This window comes from Oncorhynchus clarkii, chromosome 25, assembly GCF_045791955.1.
Source record: "Oncorhynchus clarkii lewisi isolate Uvic-CL-2024 chromosome 25, UVic_Ocla_1.0, whole genome shotgun sequence".
NCBI classification, from domain to species: Eukaryota; Metazoa; Chordata; class Actinopteri; order Salmoniformes; family Salmonidae; genus Oncorhynchus; species Oncorhynchus clarkii.
The window spans coordinates 46,741,599-46,767,280 of NC_092171.1; the positions used below are offsets into that span (position 1 = coordinate 46,741,599).

The following is a 25,682-nucleotide window of genomic DNA, read 5'->3' on the forward strand; positions in this document are numbered from 1 at the left end:
GTGTTAATATAATGGTGTATTGTAGGTAAGCTGATGTCAGGTGTGTTAATATCGTGGTGTATTGTTGGACAGGTGTGTTAATATAATGGTGTATTGTAGGTAAGCTGATGTCAGGTGTGTTAATATCGTGGTGTATTGTAGGTAAGCTGATGTCAGGTGTGTTAATATAATGGTGTATTGTAGGTAAGCTGATGTCAGGTGTGTTAATATCGTGGTGTATTGTTGGACAGGTGTGTTAATATAATGGTGTATTGTAGGTAAGCTGATGTCAGGTGTGTTAATATCGTGGTGTATTGTAGGTAAGCTGATGTCAGGTGTGCTAATATCGTGGTGTATTGTAGGTAAGCTGATGTCAGGTGTGTTAATATCGTGGTGTATTGTAGGTAAGCTGATGCGTTGCCTGCGCTGTCCGGTGGCGTACCATACAGGAGAGGTGTGTGTTGCGGCTGGCAGTGAAATGTTGACCCCCACCACCATCATCTGCACCAACCATTTCTCACCCAAGAAGGGCTACAGCCACCACTCGCATGTCAATGTCAGCTGGTGCTTCGTCTGCTCCAAAGGTCAGTATCTACTTCTCTGTAGAACGACAGTAATATTGAAGACTGCTGCTGGAGTCCAAGCAGGAGAACATGTTGCCTTGTGCACTAAGTTAGATACTGTTTGTCGTCCTGTAGGTGGTCAGCTCCTGTGCTGTGAGTCGTGTCCAGCAGCGTTCCATCCAGACTGTCTGAACATCGCCATGCCGGATGGCAGCTGGTTCTGTAACGACTGCCGGGCCGGAAAGAAACCCAAATACAGAGACATCATCTGGGTCAAGCTGGGCAACTACAGGTCAGTGCAGAGACCTGGCCAACTACGGGTCAGTACAGTGACCATGGCCAACTACGGGTCAGTACAGTGACCATGGCCAACTACGGGTCAGTACAGTGACCATGGCCAACTACGGGTCAGTACAGTGACCATGGCCAACTACGGGTCAGTACAGTGACCATGGCCAACTACGGGTCAGTACAGTGACCATGGCCAACTACGGGTCAGTACAGTGACCATGGCCAACTACGGGTCAGTACAGGGACCATGGCCAACTACGGGTCAGTACAGGGACCATGGCCAACTACGGGTCAGTACAGGGACCACGGCCAACTACGGGTCAGTACAGGGACCACGGCCAACTACGGGTCAGTACAGTGACCACGGCCAACTACGGGTCAGTACAGGGACCATGGCCAACTACGGGTCAGTACAGGGACCATGGCCAACTACGGGTCAGTACAGGGACCATGGCCAACTACGGGTCAGTACAGGGACCATGGCCAACTACGGGTCAGTACAGGGACCATGGCCAACTACGGGTCAGTACAGGGACCACGGCCAACTACGGGTCAGTACAGGGACCATGGCCAACTACGGGTCAGTACAGTGACCATTATTGGTCACATACACATGGTTAGCAGATGTTAATGGTCACATGCACATGGTTAGCAGATGTTAATGGTCACATACACATGGTTAGCAGATGTTAATGGTCACATACACATGGTTAGCAGATGTTATTGGTCACATGGTTAGCAGATGTTAATGGTCACATACACATGGTTAGCAGATGTTAATGGTCACATACACATGGTTAGCAGATGTTATTGGTCACATACACATGGTTAGCAGATGTTATTGGTCACATACACATGGTTAGCAGATGTTAATGGTCACGTACACATGGTTAGCAGATGTTATTGGTCACGTACACATGGTTAGCAGATGTTATTGGTCATGTACACATGGTCAGCAGATGTTAATGGTCACGTACACATGGTTAGCAGATGTTATTGGTCACGTACACATGGTTAGCAGATGTTAATGGTCACGTACACATGGTTAGCAGATGTTATTGGTCACATACACATGGTTAGCAGATGTTATTGGTCACATACACATGGTTAGCAGATGTTAATGTGAGTATAGCGAAATGCTTGTGGTTCTAGTTCCAACAGTGCAGTAATATTTAACAAGTAATCTAACAATTTCACAAGAACTACCTAATACACACATCTAAAGGGGTTAATGAGAATATGTACATGTAAGTATATGGATGAGAAATGGCTGAGCGGCATAGGTGCAATAGATGGTGTAAAATACAGTATATACATGTGATATGAGTAATGTAAGATATGTAAACATTATTAAAGTGGCATTGTTTACCTGTGACTAGTGATCCATTTATTAAAGTGTCCAGTGATTAGGTCTCAATGTAGGCAGCAGCCTCTCTGAGTTAGTGACTGCTGTTTAACAGTCTAATGGCCTTGAGATAGAAGCTGTTTCTCAATCTCTCGGTCCCAGCTTTGATGCCCCTGTACGGACCTCGCCTTCTGGATGATAGCGGGGTGAACAGGTAGTGGCTCAGGTGGTTGTGTTCTTGATGATCTTTTTGGCCTTCCTGTGACATCGGGTGGTGTAGGTGTCCTGGAGGGCAGGTAGTTTGCCCCCGGTGATGCGTTGTGCAGACCTCACCACCCTCTGAAGGGCCTTGTGGTTGAGGGCGGTGCAGTTGCCGTACCAGGCTATGATACATCCCGACACGATGCTCTCGATTGTGCATCTGTAAAAGTTTGTCAGGGTTTTGGGTGACAAGACAAATTTCTTCAGCCCCCTGAGGTTGAAGAGGCGCTGTTGCGCCTTCTTCACCACACAGTCTGTGTGGGTGGACCATTTCAGCTTGTCTGTGATGTGTACGCCCAGGAACTTAAAACTTTCTACCCTCTCCACTACTGTCCCTTCGATGTGGATTGGGGGGTGCTCCCTCTGCTGTTTCCTGAAGTCCACAATTATCTCCTTAGTTTTGTTGATGTTGAGTGTGAGGTTATTTTCCTGACACCACACTCCGAGGGCCCTCACCTCCTCCCTGTAGGCCGTCTCGTCGTTGTTTGGTGATCAAGCCCACTACTGTTGTGTCATCTGCAAACTTGATGATTGAGTTGGAGGCGTGCATGGCCACACAGTCGTGGGTAAACAGGGAGTACAGGAGAGGGCTGAGCACACACCCTTGTGGGGCCCCAGTGTTGAGGATCAGCAAAGAGGAGATGTTGTTTCCTACCTTCACCACCTGGGGGTGGCCGGTCAGAAAGTCCAGGAAAATCCAGAAAATCCTACGTTGTATTGGTATGCACATCAGAACTAGACATCGGGCCAATGCCGATGTTGGCATATTTAGCTAGGAGTCCCAAGTCTAGGTCCAAGAGGCTTCTAAACAGCTTCTACCCCGAAGCCATAAGAACATCTAGTCAAATGGCTACCCAGACTATTTTCACTGCCCCCTTCCTATTTTATGCTGTTGCTACTGTGTTATCAATGCATAGTCACTTTAATAACTTTATCTACATGTTCATATTGTTATTTTACTACTGCTCTTTAATTATTTGCTACTTTCATTTATTTAAAAGGTTTGTGGTATTTTTCGTAACTGCATTGTTGGTTAAGGGCTTGTTCGTCAGCATTTCACTGTAAGGTCTGTATTTGGCGCATGAGACTCAATTGTCTCAAAGCTTAAAAATCCTTCTTTAACCTGTCTTCTAGAACATTCTGTGTATATGTTATAGACCATTGTGTGTAGGCTTCTGCGGTATACCATATATACGTTATACCGGGGTATTTGGAAATAGCCACGGGATGGTTTTTCAATAGCGTCAATACCGTTGAAACGATTTCTTTAAGGTTTTTCTATACATTTAAATATGTGTAGTTCCATTTTAATTAAATACCTGCAGTGAACTTGTGCAATATATTAGATTACGTAGATCGCGTTCTTCATTTCATCTGTCACATTATTTTACATTATGAAGTTACCATAGACCCCCAGAACAGCTGACCCAGTCACATTATTTTACATTATGAAGTTACCATAGACCCCCAGAACAGCTGACCCAGTCACATTATTTTACATTATGAAGTTACCATAGTCCCCCAGAACAGCTGACCCAGTCACATTATTTTACATTATGAAGTTACCATAGTCCCCCAGAACAGCTGACCCAGTCACATTATTTTACATTATGAAGTTACCATAGACCCCCAGAACAGCTGACCCAGTCACATTATTTTACATTATGAAGTTACCATAGACCCCCAGAACAGCTGACCCAGTCACATTATTTTACATTATGAAGCTACCATAGTCCCCCAGAACAGCTGACCCAGTCACATTATTTTACATTATGAAGTTACCATAGACCCCCAGAACAGCTGACCCAGTCACATTATTTTACATTATGAAGTTACCATAGACCCCCAGAACAGCTGACCCAGTCACATTATTTTACATTATGAAGTTACCATAGACCCCCAGAACAGCTGACCCAGTCACATTATTTTACATTATGAAGTTACCATAGTCCCCCAGAACAGCTGACCCAGTCACATTATTTTACATTATGAAGTTACCATAGACCCCCAGAACAGCTGACCCAGTCACGTTATTTTACATTATGAAGTTACCATAGACCCCCAGAACAGCTGACCCAGTCACGTTATTTTACATTATGAAGTTACCATAGACCCCCAGAACAGCTGACCCAGTCACATTATTTTACATTATGAAGTTACCATAGTCCCCCAGAACAGCTGACCCAGTCACGTTATTTTACATTATGAAGTTACCATAGACCCCCAGAACAGCTGACCCAGTCACATTATTTTACATTATGAAGTTACCATAGTCCCCCAGAACAGCTAACCCAGTCACGTTATTTTACATTATGAAGTTACCATAGTCCCCCAGAACAGCTGACCCAGTCACATTATTTTACATTATGAAGTTACCATAGACCCCCAGAACAGCTGACCCAGTCACATTATTTTACATTATGAAGTTACCATAGTCCCCCAGAACAGCTGACCCAGTCACATTATTTTACATTATGAAGCTTACCATAGTCCCCCAGAACAGCTGACCCAGTCACATTATTTTACATTATGAAGTTACCATAGTCCCCCAGAACAGCTGACCCAGTCACATGTTTGTTTGTAAACAGCACAACGTGAGAGCGTTTTATATCCAAAGTCTTTTTTGCTTCAATATAGTGATCAGGACCGTGCAACTATAGTTTTCCTTCACAGAAAATATATTTGTGCAACACATCAGGCCGAAAATAGCTTCATTTTCATCAGATGACAACAGAAGTGTAATGATATTTGTCTGACAGCCACAAAAGTAAATGACCCTACAATGAAAAGCAAGGTATTTTTTTGCAAGAACGATGCATGGCCAACATTTCTAATGTTTAGGCCTACCGTAGGAAGAATGTAGACAGCTACATTTCCTAATGTTTTGCTTTAAGTTAAACTTGCATTCAACAGGAGAAAAATAGTCTGGCTACACCGAGAAAAGTAGAGCGAAAAGTAGCTCCATATCAGTCAGAGCGCTGCCTGCTGATAGAAGGTATCAGTCAGAGCGCTGCCTGCTGATAGAAGGTATCAGTCAGAGCGCTGCCTGCTGATAGAAGGTATCAGTCAGAGCGCTGCCTGCTGATAGAAGGTATCAGTCAGAGCGCTGCCTGCTGATAGAAGGTATCAGTCAGAGCGCTGCCTGCTGATAGAAGGTATCAGTCAGAGCGCTGCCTGCCGATAGAAGTTATCAGTCAGAGCGCTGCCTGCTGATAGAAGGTATCAGTCAGAGCGCTGCCTGCTGATAGAAGGTATCAGTCAGAGCGCTGCCTGCTGATAGAAGGTATCAGTCAGAGCGCTGCCTGCCGATAGAAGGTATCAGTCAGAGCGCTGCCTGCCGATAGAAGGTATCAGTCAGAGCGCTGCCTGCTGATAGAAGGTATCAGTCAGAGCGCTGCCTGCCGATAGAAGGTATCAGTCAGAGCGCTGCCTGCTGATAGAAGGTATCAGTCAGAGCGCTGCCTGCTGATAGAAGGTATCAGTCAGAGCGCTGCCTGCTGATAGAAGGTATCAGTCAGAGCGCTGCCTGCTGATAGAAGGTATCAGTCAGAGCGCTGCCTGCTGATAGAAGGTATCAGTCAGAGCGCTGCCTGCTGATAGAAGGTATCAGTCAGAGCGCTGCCTGCTGATAGAAGGTATCAGTCAGAGCGCTGCCTGCTGATAGAAGGTATCAGTCAGAGCGCTGCCTGCTGATAGAAGGTATCAGTCAGAGCGCTGCCTGCTGATAGATGGTATCAGTCAGAGCGCTGCCTGCTGATAGAAGGTATCAGTCAGAGCGCTGCCTGCTGATAGATGGTATCAGTCAGAGCGCTGCCTGCCGATAGAAGGTATCAGTCAGAGCGCTGCCTGCCGATAGAAGGTATCAGTCAGAGCGCTGCCTGCCGATAGAAGGTATCAGTCAGAGCGCTGCCTGCCGATAGAAGGTATCAGTCAGAGCGTTGCCTGCTGATAGAAGGCCTGGTCCTGAATTATGAGTTTAGAAGTGCAGCTGAAGCACAAAATTAGTCTGATGCCGAGCAGAAATGACAATAAGAAGCATTTTAGAAATGTGTTTACAAAACTCAGCAAGATATTTATTTTTATTTTTTTTACTCTGTTTATTAAGTTTTGAACATACACACACACAGACAAGACAAAGCAATATAAATAATATACTCAACTAGAAAAAATAAAATAAAGCAATTTTTTTATTTGTATTTTTATTTTAAAGATACCATACTTTAGACAAGTTAAACACACCGGGCAGAAGGCTACAGAGGTTAAAGGGCAATCTATAGTACAGGGACAGAGCAAACACCATACTTTAGACAAGTTAAACACACCGGGCAGAAGGCTACAGAGGTTAAAGGGCAATCTATAGTACAGGGACAGAGCAAACACCATACTTTAGACAAGTTAAACACACCGGGCAGAAGGCTACAGAGGTTAAAGGGCAATCTATAGTACAGGGACAGAGCAAACACCATACTTTAGACAAGTTAAACACACCGGGCAGAAGGCTACAGAGGTTAAAGGGCAATCTATAGTACAGGGACAGGGCAAACACCTCACCATTGTTGCATATGTTTTGGGGCTGTCATAAACTGTCAGGTTTCTGGGAATTAATATTTAAATGTTTCTCTGATATATATGACACTGTTATAGATCCGTCTCCCCTTACAGCCCTTTTTGGAGTACTGCCCATGGGTACCCCCCTATCAAGAATCCAGTCGGACACTGTTGCTTATACAACTCTTTTAGCTAGACGGCTAATACTACAGAGCAAGATATTTCTAATGCGTTAAGTGTTGTGTGTTTAGTTTCATCTGTCCACAGTATATTTTGCCAGTAGTGCTGTGGAACATCCAGGTGCTCTTTTCCGAACTTCAGACATGCAGCAATGTTTTTTTGGACAGCAGTGGCTTCTTCCGTGGTGTCCTCCCATGAACACCATTCTTGTTTGGTGTTTTTACGTATCGTAGACTCATCAACAGAGATGTTAGCATGTTCCAGAGATTTCTGTAACTCTTTAGCCCACACTCTAGGATTCTTCTTAACCTCATTGAGCATTCTGCGCTGTGCTCTTTCAGTCATCTTTACAGGACGGCTGCTCATAGGAAGAGTAGCAACAGTGCTGAAATTTCTCCATTTATAGACAATTTGTCTTACCGTGAACTGATGAACATCAAGGCTTTTAGAGATACTTTTGCATCCCTTTCCAGCTTTATGCAAGTCAACAATTCTTAATATTAGGTCTTCTGATATCTCTTTTGTTCGAGGCATGGTTCACATCAGGCAATGCTTCGTGTGAATAGCAAACTCATATTTTGTGAGTTCTTTATATTGCAGGACAGCTCTAACTAACATCTCCAATCTCGTCTCATTGATTGGACTCCAGGCTAGCTGAGTCCTGACTCCAATTATCTTTTGAAAAAGTAATTAGCCTAGGGGTTCACAAACTTTTTCCAAACTACACTGTGAATGTTTAAAATAAGTATTCAAACTAGGCCAGAAAAATACTATTGTTGTGACTTAAGAGGAAGATCAGATCCCATTTTTTGACCAATTTATGTAGAAATCGAGGGAATTCCAAAGGGTTCTCCTACTTTTTCTTGAAACTATATGTTGAACAAAAAAATAATTATTTTCTGGTTGTTAGCATATTTAGCTAACAGCCTCCATGGAAATGTGCTATTATTTATGCTTATTTGGTTATCATACTGGTAATAGATGCCCAATGGCCTTTTTTTGCCTTTTTTTTAACCATAACTCCTGGAGTGAGAGAAGGACGATATGAACATCTGGATACCACCCGACCCTGTGTGTGTGTGTGTTAGAACACTGTTTCATTTCCCTTGTTATGTCCAGGTGGTGGCCTGCAGAGATCCAGCACCCCCGGAACATCCCCACCAACATCCAGAACCTTCGCCACAAAATCGGAGAGTTCCCAGTCTTCTTCTTTGGTTCTAAGGACTACTTCTGGACGCACCAGGGTCGAGTTTTCCCCTACATGGAGGGAGACAGGGGCAGCAGGGTCCAGAAGACTGGGATAGGGAAGGTCTTCAAGAACGGTAAACTCACCTATGGAATATTAAGCAGCCCACTGTCCTTTCTTGGACAAAAGAGTCTTCTAAGAACTTAAGGTGTTGACACTAACTCCCTAAGGCTACAATTAGAATAATAATAATAATCAATTGGAGTTCTTTCCAAGAATAACAAGACAAACACAATTGATCAACATTTAATAACACTCATCAAACATAATGAGAATTATCATGAGATAAGATGTAATAGTCAGTCTGTGATCAAAGTCTGTTGTAGCTTGTCCTGAGTTGGTGTCCTTATGCTTGTTGCTCTTATCTGTTAGCTCCTTGCTTGAGTTTCAGAGTCTAAACTCAAATTTTTCCTTCTGTCCTTGAAGGTGGTCTGTAGTGTACCGTTCAGGCTACACTAGCTCTTTGTCCTTGAAGAAGGTGGTCTGTAGTGTACCGTTCAGGTTACACTAGCTCTTTGTCCTTGAAGGTGGTCTGTAGTGTACCGTTCAGGCTACACTAGCTCTTTGTCCTTGAAGGTGGTCTGTAGTGTACCGTTCAGGTTACACTAGCTCTCTGTCCTTGAAGAAGGTGGTCTGTAGTGTACCGTTCAGGTTACACTAGCTCTTTGTCCTTGAAGAAGGTGATCTGTAGTGTACCGTTCAGGTTACACTAGCTCTTTTAAGGTCTTATGCTTCTGAGATTTTTTTGGGGTGTTTAGTGCATGGGCACTTCCGTCCCAATTTCTCTACTCGATTACAGGTACTATTCCCTAAAATGAACTTTTTCTATAATTTATCAAATTACCATTTCTGGACATTTAAAGGCAAAGATCCAGGCCCTGTAGACGGGTTGCTGGAGATGGAGGTGCTTATGTCCAGAGTTGAGAGGTCCAGCAGGATAAGAGGCTAAGATAGTGTGGGGGAGACAGCAGTCCTTTTGCCCCTAGGTGTGAACGGACACTTTTATGACCCTTTGTCTTGGAGAAAAAGGAACTCCGTAGTCCATAACAGTTCAGTGTTTTAGACAGTAAAATAATGCTCCTCATATTACATTAAAACGACACGTCTCTGCACTACCGATCATTGTCTTTTGTGCCTGTTTATAGTATCACTAAGACAACTGAAGATAACAGTAGTCTGTCTCTCCAGCGCTTTTGGAGGCAGAGAATCGCTTCAAGGAGATCAAGATGGAACGGGAGGCCAAGGAGACGCAGGAGAACAACAGGAAACCACCTCCGTACAAATACATCAAGGTCTGAACTCTATAAACCTAACCCTTTGTAACAACTGTACTCTTACTTCTATCCTGAAACTCAGTCCATCTTAGTCCTTCAAACTCAGTCCATCTTAGTCCTTCAAACTCAGTCCATCTTAGTCCTTCAAACTCAGTCCAGGACTTTGACGGGCCGCCCCCAGGTGGTGAGGGTAGGAAACAACATCTCCACCCCGCTGATCCTCAACACTGGGGCCCCATAAGGGTGTGTTCTCAGCCCTCTCCTGTACTCCCTGTTCACCCATGACTGCGTGGCCATGCATGCTTCCAACTCAATCATCAAGTTTGCAGACGACACTACAGTGGTAGGCTTGATTACCAACAACGACGAGACGGCCTACAGGGAGGAGGTGAGGGCCCTCGGAGTGTGGTGTCAGGAAAATAACCTCACACTCAACATCAACAAAACAAAGGAGAGGATCGTGGACTTCAGGAAACAGCAGAGGGAGCACCCCCCAATCCACAAAAAAACAGGACAGTAGTGGAGAAGGTGGAAAGTTTTAAGTTCCTCTGCGTACACATCACGGACAAGCTGAAATGGTCCACCAACACAGACAGTGTGGTGAAGAAGGTGCATCAGCGCCTCTTCAACCTCAGGAGGCTGAAGAAATTTGTCTTGTCACCAAAAGCACTCACAAACTTCTACAGATGCACAATTGAGAGCATCCTGTCAGGCTGTGTCACTGCCTGCTCCGCCCACAACCGTAAGGCTCTCCAGAGGGTAGTGAGGTCTGCGCAACGCATCACCAGGGGCAAACTACTTGCCCTCCAGGACACCTACAGCACCCGATGTCACAGGAAGGTCATAAAGATCATCAAGGACAACAACCACCCGGAGCCACTGCCTGTTCACACCGTTACCATCCAGAAGGCGAGGTCAGTACAGGTGCATTAAAGCAGGAACCGAGAGACTGAAAAACAGGTTCTATCTCAAGGCCATCAGACTGTTAAACAGCCATCACTAACATTGAGTGGCTGCTGTCAACATACTGACTCAACTCCAGCCACTTTAATAAAGTAATAATTGGATGTAATAAATGTATCACTAGTCACTTTAAACAATGCCACTTTATATAATGTTTACATACTGTACATTACTCATCTCATATGTACAGTGCCTTGTGAAAGTATTCGGCCCCCTTGAACTTTGCGACCTTTTGCCACATTTCAGGCTTCAAACATAAATGTATAAAACTGTATTTTTTTGTGAAGAATCAACAAGTGGGACACAATCATGAAGTGGAACGACATTTATTGGATATTTCAAACTTTTTTAACAAATCAAAAACTGAAAAATTGGGCGTGCAAAATTATTCAGCCCCCTTAAGTTAATACTTTGTAGCGCCACCTTTTGCTGCGATTACAGCTGTAAGTCGCTTGGGGTATGTCTCTATCAGTTTTGCACATCGAGAGACTGACATTTTTTCCCATTCCTCCTTGCAAAACAGCTCGAGCTCAGTGAGGTTGGATGGAGAGCATTTGTGAACAGCAGTTTTCAGTTCTTTCCACAGATTCTCGATTGGATTCAGGTCTGGACTTTGACTTGGCCATTCTAACACCTGGATATGTTTATTTTTTAACCATTCCATTGTAGATTTTGCTTTATGTTTTGGATCATTGTCTTGTGGAAGACAAATCTCCGTCCCAGTCTCAGGTCTTTTGCAGACTCCATCAGGTTTTCTTCCAGAATGGTCCTGTATTTGACTCCATCCATCTTCCCATCAATTTTAACCATCTTCCCTGTCCCTGCTGAAGAAAAGCAGGCCCAAACCATGATGCTGCCACCACCATGTTTGACAGTGGGGATGGTGTGTTCAGCTGTGTTGCTTTTACGCCAAACATAACGTTTTGCATTGTTGCCAAAAAGTTCAATTTTGGTTTCATCTGACCAGAGCACCTTCTTCCACATGTTTGGTGTGTCTCCCAGGTGGCTTGTGGCAAACTTTAAACGACACTTTTTATGGATATCTTTAAGAAATGTTTTTCTTCTTGCCACTCTTCCATAAAGGCCAGATTTGTGCAATATACGACTGATTGTTGTCCTATGGACAGAGTCTCCCACCTCAGCTGTAGATCTCTGCAGTTCATCCAGAGTGATCATGGGCCTCTTGGCTGCATCTCTGATCAGTCTTCTCCTTGTATGAGCTGAAAGTTTAGAGGGACGGCCAGGTCTTGGTAGATTTGCAGTGGTCTGATACTCCTTCCATTTCAATATTATCGCTTGCACAGTGCTCCTTGGGATGTTTAAAGCTTGGGAAATCTTTTTGTATCCAAATCCGGCTTTAAACTTCTTCACAACAGTATCTCGGACCTGCCTGGTGTGTTCCTTGTCCTTCGTGATGCTCTCTGCGCTTTTAACAGACCTCTGAGACTATCACAGTGCAGGTGCATTTATACGGAGACTTGATTACACACAGGTGGATTGTATTTATCATCATTAGTCATTTAGGTCAACATTGGATCATTCAGAGATCCTCACTGAACGTCTGGAGAGAGTTTGCTGCACTGAAAGTAAAGGGGCTGAATAATTTTGCACGCCCAATTTTTCAGTTTTTGATTTGTTAAAAAAGTTTGAAATATCCAATAAATGTCGTTCCACTTCATGATTGTGTCCCACTTGTTGTTGATTCTTCACAAAAAAATACAGTTTTATATCTTTGTTTGAAGCCTGAAATGTGGCAAAAGGTCGCAAAGTTGAAGGGGGCCGAATACTTTCGCAAGGCACTGTATATACTGTACTCTATACCATCTACTGCATCTTGCCTATGCCACACGGCCATCGCTCATCCATATATTTATATGTACATATTCTTATTCATTCCTTTACACTTGTGTGTATAAGATAGTTGTTGGGGAATTGTTAGATTACTTGATAGATATTACTGCACGGTCAGAACTAGAAGCACAAGCATTTCGGTACACTCGCATTAACATCTGCTAACCATGTGACCAATAAAATTAGATTAGATTTGATCTTAGTCCTTTAAACTCGGTCCACCTTGGACCTTTAAACTCGGTCCACCTTAGTCCTTTAAACGCGGTCCACCTTAGTCCTTTAAACTCGGTCTAACTTAGTCCTTTAAACTCGGTCTAACTTAGTCCTTTAAACTCGGTCTAACTTAGTCCTTTAAACTCGGTCCACCTTAGTCCTTTAAACTCGGTCTAACTTAGTCCTTTAAACGCGGTCCACCTTAGTCCTTTAAACTCGGTCCACCTTGGTCCTTTAAACTCGGTCTAACTTAGTCCTTTAAACTCGGTCCACCGTAGTCCTTTAAACGCGGTCCTTTAAACGGGGTCCACCTTAGTCCTTTAAACGCGGTCCTTTAAACTCGGTCCACCTTAGTCCTTTTAAACGCGGTCCACCTTAGTCCTTTAAACGCGGTCCTTTAAACTCGGTCCACCTTAGTCCTTTTAAACGCGGTCCACCTTAGTCCTTTAAACTCGGTCCACCTTAGTCCTTTAAACGCGGTCCTTTAAACTCGGTCCACCTTAGTCCTTTAAACGCGGTCCACCTTAGTCCTTTAAACTCGGTCTAACTTAGTCCTTTTAAACGCGGTCCACCTTAGTCCTTTAAACTCGGTCCACCTTAGTCCTTTAAATGCGGTCCACCTTAGTCCTTTAAACGCGGTCCACCTTGGTCCTTTAAACGCGGTCCACCTTAGTCCTTTAAACGCGGTCCACCTTAGTCCTTTAAACACGGTCCACCTTGGTCCTTTAAATGCGGTCCACCATAGTCCTTTAAACGCGGTCCACCTTAGTCCTTTAAACGCGGTCCACCTTGGTCCTTTAAACGCGGTCCACCTTAGTCCTTTAAACGCGGTCCACCTTAGTCCTTTAAACTCGGTCCACCTTAGTCCTTTAAACGCGGTCCACCTTAGTCCTTTAAACTCGGTCCACCTTAGTCCTTTAAACGCGGTCCACCTTAGTCCTTTAAACGCGGTCCACCTTAGTCCTTTAAACTCGGTCCACCTTAGTCCTTTAAACTCGGTCCACCTTAGTCCTTTAAACGCGGTCCACCTTAGTCCTTTAAACGCGGTCCACCTTAGTCCTTTAAACGCGGTCCACCTTAGTCCTTTAAACGCGGTCCACCTTAGTCCTTTAAACGCGGTCCACCTTAGTCCTTTAAATGCGGTCCACCTTAGTCCTTTAAACGCGGTCCACCTTAGTCCTTTAAACGCGGTCCACCTTAGTCCTTTAAACGCGGTCCACCTTAGTCCTTTAAACTCGGTCCACCTTAGTCCTTTAAACTCGGTCCACCTTAGTCCTTTAAACGCGGTCCACCTTAGTCCTTTAAACTCGGTCTAACTTAGTCCTTTAAACTCGGTCCACCTTAGTCCTTTAAACGCGGTCCTTTAAACTCGGTCCACCTTAGTCCTTTAAACGCGGTCCTTTAAACTCGGTCCACCTTAGTCCTTTAAACTCGGTCTAACTTAGTCCTTTAAACTCGGTCCACCTTAGTCCTTTTAAACGCGGTCCACCTTAGTCCTTTAAACTCGGTCCACCTTAGTCCTTTAAACGCGGTCCACCTTAGTCCTTTAAACTCGGTCTAACTTAGTCCTTTAAACTCGGTCCACCTTAGTCCTTTAAACGCGGTCCTTTAAACTCGGTCCACCTTAGTCCTTTAAACTCGGTCTAACTTAGTCCTTTAAACGCGGTCCACCTTAGTCCTTTAAACTCGGTCTAACTTAGTCCTTTAAACGCGGTCCACCTTAGTCCTTTAAACGCGGTCCACCTTAGTCCTTTAAACTCGGTCTAACTTAGTCCTTTAAACTCGGTCCACCTTAGTCCTTTAAACGCGGTCCTTTAAACGCGGTCCACCTTGGTCCTTTAAACGCGGTCCACCTTAGTCCTTTTAAACGCGGTCCACCTTAGTCCTTTAAACGTGGTCCACCTTAGTCCTTTAAACGCGGTCCACCTTAGTCCTTTAAACGCGGTCCACCTTAGTCCTTTAAACGCGGTCCACCTTGGTCCTTTAAACGCGGTCCACCTTAGTCCTTTTAAACGCGGTCCACCTTAGTCCTTTAAACGCGGTCCACCTTAGTCCTTTAAACGCGGTCCACCTTAGTCCTTTAAACGCGGTCCACCTTGGTCCTTTAAACGCGGTCCACCTTAGTCCTTTAAACTCGGTCCACCTTAGTCCTTTAAACGCGGTCCACCTTGGTCCTTTAAACGCGGTCCACCTTAGTCCTTTAAACGCGGTCCACCTTAGTCCTTTAAACTCGGTCCACCTTAGTCCTTTAAACTCGGTCCACCTTAGTCCTTTAAACGCGGTCCACCTTAGTCCTTTAAACGCGGTCCACCTTGGTCCTTTAAACACGGTCCACCTTGGTCCTTTAAACGCGGTCCACCTTAGTCCTTTAAACACGGTCCACCTTGGTCCTTTAAACTCGGTCTAACTTAGTCCTTTAAACTCGGTCCACCTTAGTCCTTTAAACTCGGTCCACCTTAGTCCTTTAAACGCGGTCCACCTTGGTCCTTTAAACGCGGTCCACCTTGGTCCTTTAAACGCGGTCCACCTTGGTCCTTTAAACGCGGTCCACCTTGGTCCTTTAAACACGGTCCACCTTGGTCCTTTAAACGCGGTCCACCTTAGTCCTTTAAACACGGTCCACCTTGGTCCTTTAAACTCGGTCTAACTTAGTCCTTTAAACTCGGTCCACCTTAGTCCTTTAAACTCGGTCCACCTTGGTCCTTTAAACGCGGTCCACCTTGGTCCTTTAAACGCGGTCCACCTTAGTCCTTTAAACGCGGTCCACCTTAGTCCTTTAAACGCGGTCCACCTTAGTCCTTTAAACGCGGTCCACCTTAGTCCTTTAAACTCGGTCCACCTTAGTCCTTTAAACGCGGTCCACCTTAGTCCTTTAAACGCGGTCCACCTTGGTCCTTTAAACTCGGTCCACCTTATGTCCTTTAAACGCGGTCCACCTTAGTCCTTTAAACTCGGTCCACCTTGGTCCTTTAAACTCGGTCCACCTTAGTCCTTTAAACTCGGTCCACCTTAGTCCTTTAAACTCGGTCCACCTTGGTCCTTTAAACGCGGTCCACCTTGGTCCTTTAAACTCGGTCCACCTTGGTCCTTTAAACGCGGTCCACCTTAGTCCTTTAAACGCGGTCCACCTTGGTCCTTTAAACGCGGTCCACCTTGGTCCTTTAAACGCGGTCCACCTTAGTCCTTTAAACGCGGTCCACCTTAGTCCTTTAAACTCGGTCCACCTTAGTCCTTTAAACGCGGTCCACCTTGGTCCTTTAAACGCGGTCCACCTTGGTCCTTTAAACTCGGTCCACCTTGGTCCTTTAAACGCGGTCCACCTTAGTCCTTTAAACACGGTCCACCTTAGTCCTTTAAACGCGGTCCACCTTAGTCCTTTAAACTCGGTCCACCTTAGTCCTTTAAACTCGGTCCACCTTGGTCCTTTAAACGCGGTCCACCTTAGTCCTTTAAACGCGGTCCACCTTGGTCCTTTAAACTCGGTCGAACTTAGTCCTTTAAACTCGGTCCACCTTAGTCCTTTAAACTCGGTCCACCTTAGTCCTTTAAACTCGGTCCACCTTGGTCCTTTAAACTCGGTCCACCTTAGTCCTTTAAACTCGGTCCACCTTAGTCCTTTAAACTCGGTCCACCTTAGTCCTTTAAACTCGGTCCACCTTAGTCCTTTAAACTCGGTCCACCTTAGTCCTTTAAACGCGGTCCACCTTAGTCCTTTAAACGCGGTCCACCTTGGTCCTTTAAACGCGGTCCACCTTAGTCCTTTAAACGCGGTCCACCTTAGTCCTTTAAACGCGGTCCACCTTGGTCCTTTAAACGCGGTCCACCTTAGTCCTTTAAACGCGGTCCACCTTGGTCCTTTAAACGCGGTCCACCTTAGTCCTTTTAAACGCGGTCCACCTTAGTCCTTTAAACGCGGTCCACCTTAGTCCTTTAAACGCGGTCCACCTTAGTCCTTTAAACGCGGTCCACCTTGGTCCTTTAAACGCGGTCCACCTTAGTCCTTTAAACTCGGTCCACCTTAGTCCTTTAAACGCGGTCCACCTTGGTCCTTTAAACGCGGTCCACCTTAGTCCTTTAAACGCGGTCCACCTTAGTCCTTTAAACTCGGTCCACCTTAGTCCTTTAAACTCGGTCCACCTTAGTCCTTTAAACGCGGTCCACCTTAGTCCTTTAAACGCGGTCCACCTTGGTCCTTTAAACACGGTCCACCTTGGTCCTTTAAACGCGGTCCACCTTAGTCCTTTAAACACGGTCCACCTTGGTCCTTTAAACTCGGTCTAACTTAGTCCTTTAAACTCGGTCCACCTTAGTCCTTTAAACTCGGTCCACCTTAGTCCTTTAAACGCGGTCCACCTTGGTCCTTTAAACGCGGTCCACCTTGGTCCTTTAAACGCGGTCCACCTTGGTCCTTTAAACGCGGTCCACCTTGGTCCTTTAAACACGGTCCACCTTGGTCCTTTAAACGCGGTCCACCTTAGTCCTTTAAACGCGGTCCACCTTGGTCCTTTAAACTCGGTCTAACTTAGTCCTTTAAACTCGGTCCACCTTAGTCCTTTAAACTCGGTCCACCTTAGTCCTTTAAACGCGGTCCACCTTAGTCCTTTAAACGCGGTCCACCTTAGTCCTTTAAACTCGGTCCACCTTGGTCCTTTAAACTCGGTCCACCTTATGTCCTTTAAACGCGGTCCACCTTAGTCCTTTAAACACGGTCCACCTTAGTCCTTTAAACGCGGTCCACCTTAGTCCTTTAAACTCGGTCCACCTTAGTCCTTTAAACTCGGTCCACCTTGGTCCTTTAAACGCGGTCCACCTTAGTCCTTTAAACGCGGTCCACCTTGGTCCTTTAAACTCGGTCTAACTTAGTCCTTTAAACTCGGTCCACCTTAGTCCTTTAAACTCGGTCCACCTTAGTCCTTTAAACTCGGTCCACCTTGGTCCTTTAAACTCGGTCCACCTTAGTCCTTTAAACTCGGTCCACCTTAGTCCTTTAAACTCGGTCCACCTTAGTCCTTTAAACTCGGTCCACCTTAGTCCTTTAAACTCGGTCCACCTTAGTCCTTTAAACGCGGTCCACCTTAGTCCTTTAAACGCGGTCCACCTTGGTCCTTTAAACGCGGTCCACCTTAGTCCTTTAAACGCGGTCCACCTTGGTCCTTTAAACTCGGTCTAACTTAGTCCTTTAAACTCGGTCCACCTTAGTCCTTTAAACTCGGTCCACCTTGGTCCTTTAAACTCGGTCCACCTTAGTCCTTTAAACTCGGTCCACCTTAGTCCTTTAAACTCGGTCCACCTTAGTCCTTTAAACTCGGTCCACCTTAGTCCTTTAAACGCGGTCCACCTTAGTCCTTTAAACGCGGTCCACCTTAGTCCTTTAAACGCGGTCCACCTTAGTCCTTTAAACGCGGTCCACCTTAGTCCTTTAAACGCGGTCCACCTTGGTCCTTTAAACGCGGTCCACCTTAGTCCTTTAAACACGGTCCACCTTAGTCCTTTAAACTCGGTCCACCTTGGTCCTTTAAACTCGGTCTAACTTAGTCCTTTAAACTCGGTCCACCTTAGTCCTTTAAACGCGGTCCACCTTGGTCCTTTAAACGCGGTCCACCTTAGTCCTTTAAACTCGGTCCACCTTGGTCCTTTAAACTCGGTCCACCTTAGTCCTTTAAACTCGGTCCACCTTAGTCCTTTAAACTCGGTCCACCTTAGTCCTTTAAACGCGGTCCACCTTGGTCCTTTAAACACGGTCCACCTTAGTCCTTTAAACTCGGTCCACCTTAGTCCTTTAAACGCGGTCCACCTTGGTCCTTTAAACGCGGTCCACCTTATTCCTTTAAACGCGGTCCACCTTAGTCCTTTAAACGCGGTCCACCTTGGTCCTTTAAACTCGGTCTAACTTAGTCCTTTAAACTCGGTCCACCTTAGTCCTTTAAACTCGGTCCACCTTAGTCCTTTAAACTCGGTCCACCTTAGTCCTTTAAACTCGGTCCACCTTAGTCCTTTAAACGCGGTCCACCTTGGTCCTTTAAACGCGGTCCACCTTAGTCCTTTAAACACGGTCCACCTTAGTCCTTTAAACTCGGTCCACCTTAGTCCTTTAAACACGGTCCACCTTGGTCCTTTAAACACGGTCCACCTTAGTCCTTTAAACTCGGTCCACCTTGGTCCTTTAAACGCGGTCCAACTTAGTCCTTTAAACGCGGTCCACCTTAGTCCTTTAAACTCGGTCCACCTTGGTCCTTTAAACGCGGTCCACCTTAGTCCTTTAAACTCGGTCCACCTTAGTCCTTTAAACGCGGTCCACCTTAGTCCTTTAAACACGGTCCACCTTGGTCCTTTAAACGCGGTCCACCTTAGTCCTTTAAACTCGGTCCATCTTGGTCCTTTAAACGCGGTCCACCTTAGTCCTTTAAACTCGGTCCACCTTAGTCCTTTAAACTCGGTCCACCTTGGTCCTTTAAACGCGGTCCACCTTAGTCCTTTAAACTCGGTCCACCTTGGTCCTTTAAACGCGGTCCACCTTAGTCCTTTAAACTCGGTCCACCTTGGTCCTTTAAACGCGGTCCACCTTAGTCCTTTAAACTCGGTCCACCTTAGTCCTTTAAACGCGGTCCACCTTAGTCCTTTAAACGTGGTCCACCTTGGTCCTTTAAACTCGGTCCACCTTGGTCCTTTAAACACGGTCCACCTTAGTCCTTTAAACTCGGTCCACCTTGGTCCTTTAAACGCGGTCCACCTTAGTCCTTTAAACTCGGTCCACCTTGGTCCTTTAAACGCGGTCCACCTTAGTCCTTTAAACGCGTTCCACCTTAGTCCTTTAAACTCGTTCCACCTTAGTCCTTTAAACTCGGTCCACCTTGGTCCTTTAAACGCGGTCCACCTTAGTCCTTTAAACTCGGTCCACCTTAGTCCTTTAAACTCGGTCCACCTTGGTCCTTTAAACGCGGTCCACCTTAGTCCTTTAAACTCGGTCCACCTTGGTCCTTTAAACGCGGTCCACCTTAGTCCTTTAAACTCGGTCCACCTTAGTCCTTTAAACGCGGTCCACCTTAGTCCTTTAAACGTGGTCCACCTTGGTCCTTTAAACTCGGTCCACCTTGGTCCTTTAAACACGGTCCACCTTAGTCCTTTAAACTCGGTCCACCTTGGTCCTTTAAACACGGTCCACCTTAGTCCTTTAAACTCGGTCCACCTTGGTCCTTTAAACGCGGTCCACCTTAGTCCTTTAAACTCGGTCCACCTTGGTCCTTTAAACGCGGTCCACCTTAGTCCTTTAAACGCGTTCCACCTTAGTCCTTTAAACTCGTTCCACCTTAGTCCTTTAAACTCGGTCCACCTTGGTCCTTTAAACGCGGTCCACCTTAGTCCTTTAAACTCGGTCCACCTTAGTCCTTTAAACTCGGTCCACCTTGGTCCTTTAAACGCGGTCCACCTTAGTCCTTTAAACTCGGTCCACCTTGGTCCTTTAAACGCGGTCCACCTTAGTCCTTTAAACTCGGTCCACCTTAGTCCTTTAAACGCGGTCCACCTTAGTCCTTTAAACGTGGTCCACCTTGGTCCTTTAAACTCGGTCCACCTTGGTCCTTTAAACACGGTCCACCTTAGTCCTTTAAACTCGGTCCACCTTGGTCCTTTAAACGCGGTCCACCTTAGTCCTTTAAACGCGGTCCACCTTAGTCCTTTAAACTCGGTCCACCTTGGTCCTTTAAACGCGGTCCACCTTAGTCCTTTAAACACGGTCCACCTTAGTCAGCCCATTAGGAGATGGCGTTCTTCATTTCACCTGTCACAATGTTTGTTATGAAGCTTACCTGTATTACTCAGTCACAAAGTGTTTTTTTACAAGCACACAACAATGAGACTTGTGAATCACTCAGGGTTGTGCAGCACACGCCAGGTGATCTAGTTACAGTATGGAATTCACAACTAGATGCTTGCCAGCTAGATCAGCTAGATCTGAAAACTATTAAGTTAACTGTCTAAAATGTGCTAAATGCTCTGCAATTGTGCAGTTGGTTTGCTAATTAGTAGCTAATTAGCTAAATGGGTAGCTTCTTACAAATTAAGCTGCACTTCGTAACAGAGAATCCCCTGGATCAAGTGCTGTCTAGTATTTGTTTTGTGTGTGCAGCAAACTGTGAGTAGTCCTTCAAATGCGTTTCAACTTATTCCTTCAAACTCAGCCCTTTGTCCAACTTTGTCCAGTTGGATATTTGTAATGTATGTTCTCCCCTGTATGTTCTGCAGATCAACAAGCCCTGTGGCCGGGTGCAAGTCTACACAGCCGACGTATCAGAGATCCCCAAGTGTAACTGTAAGCCCACGGATGAGAAGCCGTGTGGGTTTGAGTCAGAATGCCTGAACAGGATGTTGATGTACGAGTGCCACCCTCAGGTCTGTCCAAACGCAGAGCGATGCTGCAACCAGGACTTCACCAAGAGACACTACCCAGAGACTAAGATCATCAAGACTGCTGGCAAGGGCTGGGGTCTGGTGGCACTACGGGATATTAAGAAGGTGTGTGTGTGTATATACAGTTTACATACACCTTAGCCAAATACATTTAAACTCAGTTTTTTCAGAAATTTACTTACACTCAATTAGTATTTGGTAGCATTGCCTTTAAATTGTTTAACTTGGGTCAAACGTTTCGGATAGCCTTCCACAAACTTCCCACAATAATGGGTGAATTGTGGCCCATTCCTCCAGACAGAGCTGGTGTAACTGAGTCAGGTTTGTAGGCCTCCTTGCTCGCACAAGCTTTTTCAGATCTGCCACACATTGTCTATAAGATTGAGATCAGGGCTTTGTGATGGCCACTCCAATACCTTGACTTTGTTGTCCTTAAGCCATTTTGCCACAACTTTGGAAGTATGCTTGGGGTCATTGTCCATTTGGAAGACCCTTTTGCGACCAAGCTTTAACTGATGTCTTGAGATGTTGCTTCAATATATCCAAATAATTTTCCGTCCTCATGATGCCATCTATTTTGTGAAGTGCACCAGTCCCTCATGCAGCAAAGCACGCCCACGACATGATGCTGCCACCCCCTGCTTCACGGTTGGGATGGTGTTCTTCAGCTTGCAAGCCTCCCCCTTTTTCCTCCTAACATAATGATGGTCATTATGGCCAAACAGTTCTATTTTTGTTTCATCAGACCAGAGGACATTTCTCCAAAAAGTACGATCTTTGTCCCCATGTGCAGTTGCAAACCGTAGTCTGGCTTTTTCAATGGCGGTTTTGGAGCAGTGGCCTTTCAGGTTATGTCGATATAGGACTTGTTTTACTGTGGATATAGATACTGTTGTACCGGTTTCCTCCAGCATCTTCACAAGGTCCTTTGCTGTTGTTCTGGGATTGATTCGCACTTTTTGCACCAAAGTATGTTCATCTCTAGGAGACAGAACGCGTCTCCTTCCTGAGCGGTATGACAGCTGCGTGGTCCCATGGTGTTTATACTTCCGTACTATTGTTTGTACAGATGAACGTGGTACCTTCAGGCGTTTGGAAATTGCTCCCAAGGATGAACCAGACTTGTGAAGGTCTACAATTTTTTTTCTGAGTTCTTGCCTGATTTCTTTTGATTTTCCCATGATGTCAAGCAAGTAGGCACTGAGTTCGAAGGTAGGCCTTGAAATTCATCCACAGGTACACCTCCAATTGACTCAAATGATATCAATTAGCAGAAGCTTTTAAAGCCATGACATTTTCTGGAATTTTCCAAGCTGTTTAAATGCACAGTCAACTTAGTGTATGTAAACTTCTTACCCACTGGAATTGTGATACAGTGAATTATAAGTGAAATAATATGTCTGTAAACAATTGTTGGAAAAAGTACTTGTGTCATGCACAAAGTAGATGTCCTAACCGACTTGCCAAAAATATATGCAAACTGGAAACCACACATACTGAGGCCGCATTTATTGTAGCTGGGGATTTTAACAAAGCAAATTTTAGGAAGACGCTACCGAAGTTCTATCAACACTGACTGCTCGGGTAAAACACTGGACCACTGCTACTACCCCTTTCGAAATGCCGACAAGGCCCTCCCCCGCCCTACCTTCGGCAAATCTGAACATGACTCCATTTTACCCCTCCCTTCCTATAGGCAGAATCAGGAAGCACCCATTTTAATGTCTTTTCAACATTAACCTGACCAATCGGAATCCATGCTTCAAGATTATTTTGATCACGCGGACTGGGATATGTTCCGGGTAGCCTGGGAGAATAACATTGACGTATTCACGGACACGGTGACTGAGTATATCAGGAAGTGTATAGGGGATGTTGTTCCCACTGTGACTATTAAAACCTACCCAAACCAGAAACTGAAATCCGCGTTTTAACCATGGCAAGGTGACTGGGAATATGGTTGAATACAAACAGAGTAGGTATTCCCTCCGTAAGACATTCAAACAGGCAAAATGTCAGTACAGAGACAAAGTGGAGTCGCAATTCAACGGCTCAGACACGAGACATATGTCTATGCAGGGTCAACAGACAATCATCGATTACAAAGGGAAAATCAGCCACGTTGCAGACACCGTCTTGCTCCCAGACAAGCTAAACACCTAAACCAGCTTTGAGGATAACATAGTGCCACCGACACGGCCAGCCCCCAAGGAATGTGGGCTCTTGTTCTCCGTGGCCGACGTGAGTAAAACATTTAAGTGTGTTAACCCTCGCAAGGCTGCCGGCACAGATGGCATCCCTAGCCTTGTCTTCAGAGCAATAGGCTGGTGTGTTTACGGACATATTCAATCTCTACCTATCCCAGTCTGCTGTCCCCACTTGCTTCAAGATGTCCACCAATTTTCCTGTACCCAAGAAAGCAAATGTAGTGGAACTAAATTACTATCGCCCAGTAGCACTCACTTCTTTCATCATGAAGTGCTTTGAGAGGCTAGTTAAGGATCATATCAGCTCTACCCTACCTACCAGACAAGCTAAATGCCCTTTATGCTCACTTCGTGGCAAGCAACACTGAAGCATGCACGAGAGCACCAGCTGTTCTTGACGACTGTATGATACCGCTCTCGGTATCCGATGTGAGGAAGACCTTTAAACAGGTCAACTTTCACAAAGCCGCTGGGCCAGATGGATTACCAGAACGTGTACTCAAAGCATGCGCGGACCAATTTAGCAAGTGTCTTCACTGACATTTTCAACCTCTCCCTGACCGAGTCTGTAGTACCTACATGTTTCAAGCAGACCATCATAGTCCCTGCGCCCAAGGAAGCGAAGGTAACCTGCCTAAATGATTACCGCCCCATAGCACTCACGTTGGTAGACATGAAGTGCTTTGAAAGGCTAGTCATGGCTCACATCAACAGCATCCTCTGGCTGTGGACAGGCGTATCGTTAGGCCGTGGACAGGCGTATCGTTAGGTCGTGGACAGGCGTGTCGTTAGGCCGTGGACAGGCGTGTCGTTAGGCCGTGGACAGGCGTATCGCTAGGCCGTGGACAGGCGTATCGCTAGGCCGTGGACAGGCGTATCGCTAGGCCGTGGACAGGCGTATCGCTAGGCCGTGGACAGGCGTATCGCTAGGGTTTCGTGCATGTTTCTATTTTCTAACGGTGTCTATTTCATCTTCATCCATATCACAGCTGTCTATCTCTCCCTTAACTTTCCTTGTCAATTTATATGATTGTTTTAGACATTATTATTATATAGAGAAACGTATAGTGTATCCTTACTGCCCTGGAAGAGGTGGTCTTCACTGATATATCCCTTAAACAATGTAACTGGGAATCAAAATGGCCTGTCCGTACTGGGAATCGAAATGGCCTGTCCGTACTGGGAATCGAAATGGCCTGTCCGTACTGGGAATCGAAATGGCCTGCCCGTACTGGGAATCGAAATGGCCTGCCCGTACTGGGAATCGAAATGGCCTGCCCGTACTCCAATATTTGACAATAATGACTTGCCTTTTGCATCCCCCCCAATGATCTGAATGTGGAATCTGTACTGTTTCCGATTTATCATGGACAGTAATGGTTTGAGAACAGTCCAAGATTTGAAAGATACACATTACCAGACTACTCCTTTTCTCGATATTTACAACTTAGGTCAGCTATGCTGTCCTCTGGGGAGTCCCTTGGGAAACCCAACTACCAAACCATCCAATGATGGGATTTAGAAATCTGGTTGACTAATTTGGTTGACTAATTTGACTAATTTCATACCCATACTTGACATAGTTCAGTTAAAGCCCAACACATATAAACAATAAATACACTGATTGTATAAAACTTGATTTTTAATTATTGAGAAAATTGAGACATGGATTGTGTATTTCAAATCAAATTTTATTTGTCACATACACATGGTTAGCAGATGTTAATGCGAGTGTAGCGAAATGCTTTTGCTTCTAGTTCCGACAATGCAGTAATAACAAGTAATCTAACTAACAATTCCAAAACTACTGTCTTGTACACAGTGTGAGGGGATAAAGAATATGTACATAAAGATATATGAATGAGTGATGGTACAGAGCGGCATAGGCAAGATACAGTAGATGGTATTGAGTACAGTATATACAAATGAGATGAGTATGTAAACAAAGTGGCATAGTTAAAGTGGCTAGTGATACATGTATTACATAAAGATGCAGTAGATGATATAGAGTACAGTATATACGTATACATATGAGATGAATAATGTAGGGTATGTAAACATTATATTAGGTAGCATTGTTTAAAGTGGCTAGTGATATATTTTACATAATTTCCCATCAATTCCCATTATTAAAGTGGCTGGAGTTGAGTCAGTGTGTTGGCAGCAGCCACTCAATGTTAGTAGTGGCTGTTTAACAGTCTGATGGCCGTGAGATAGAAGCTGTTTTTCAGTCTTTCGGTCCCAGCTTTGATGCACCTGTACTGACCTCGCCTTCTGGATGATAGCGGGGTGAACAGGCAGTGGCTCGGGTGGTTGATGTCCTTGATGATCTTTATGGCCTTCCTGTGACATCGG

The 25,682-nt window shown here is 45.2% G+C and overlaps 1 protein-coding gene across 3 annotated transcripts in view; it reads left to right on the plus strand.

The window, feature by feature from the left end:
* LOC139384055 (nuclear receptor binding SET domain protein 2) overlaps positions 1–25,682 on the plus strand; it is a 63,198-nt gene that overhangs the window by 26,286 nt on the left and 11,230 nt on the right. For 2 of the 3 annotated variants that reach the window (XM_071128688.1, XM_071128689.1), the window contains exons 11-14: positions 384–834; positions 8,287–8,489; positions 9,602–9,705; positions 20,956–21,225. In XM_071128688.1, coding sequence (XP_070984789.1) covers positions 384–834; positions 8,287–8,489; positions 9,602–9,705; positions 20,956–21,225 — 1,028 coding nt within the window. The remainder of the gene's footprint in view (positions 1–383; positions 835–8,286; positions 8,490–9,601; positions 9,706–20,955; positions 21,226–25,682) is intronic. The other variant, XM_071128690.1, reaches the window with a different exon arrangement.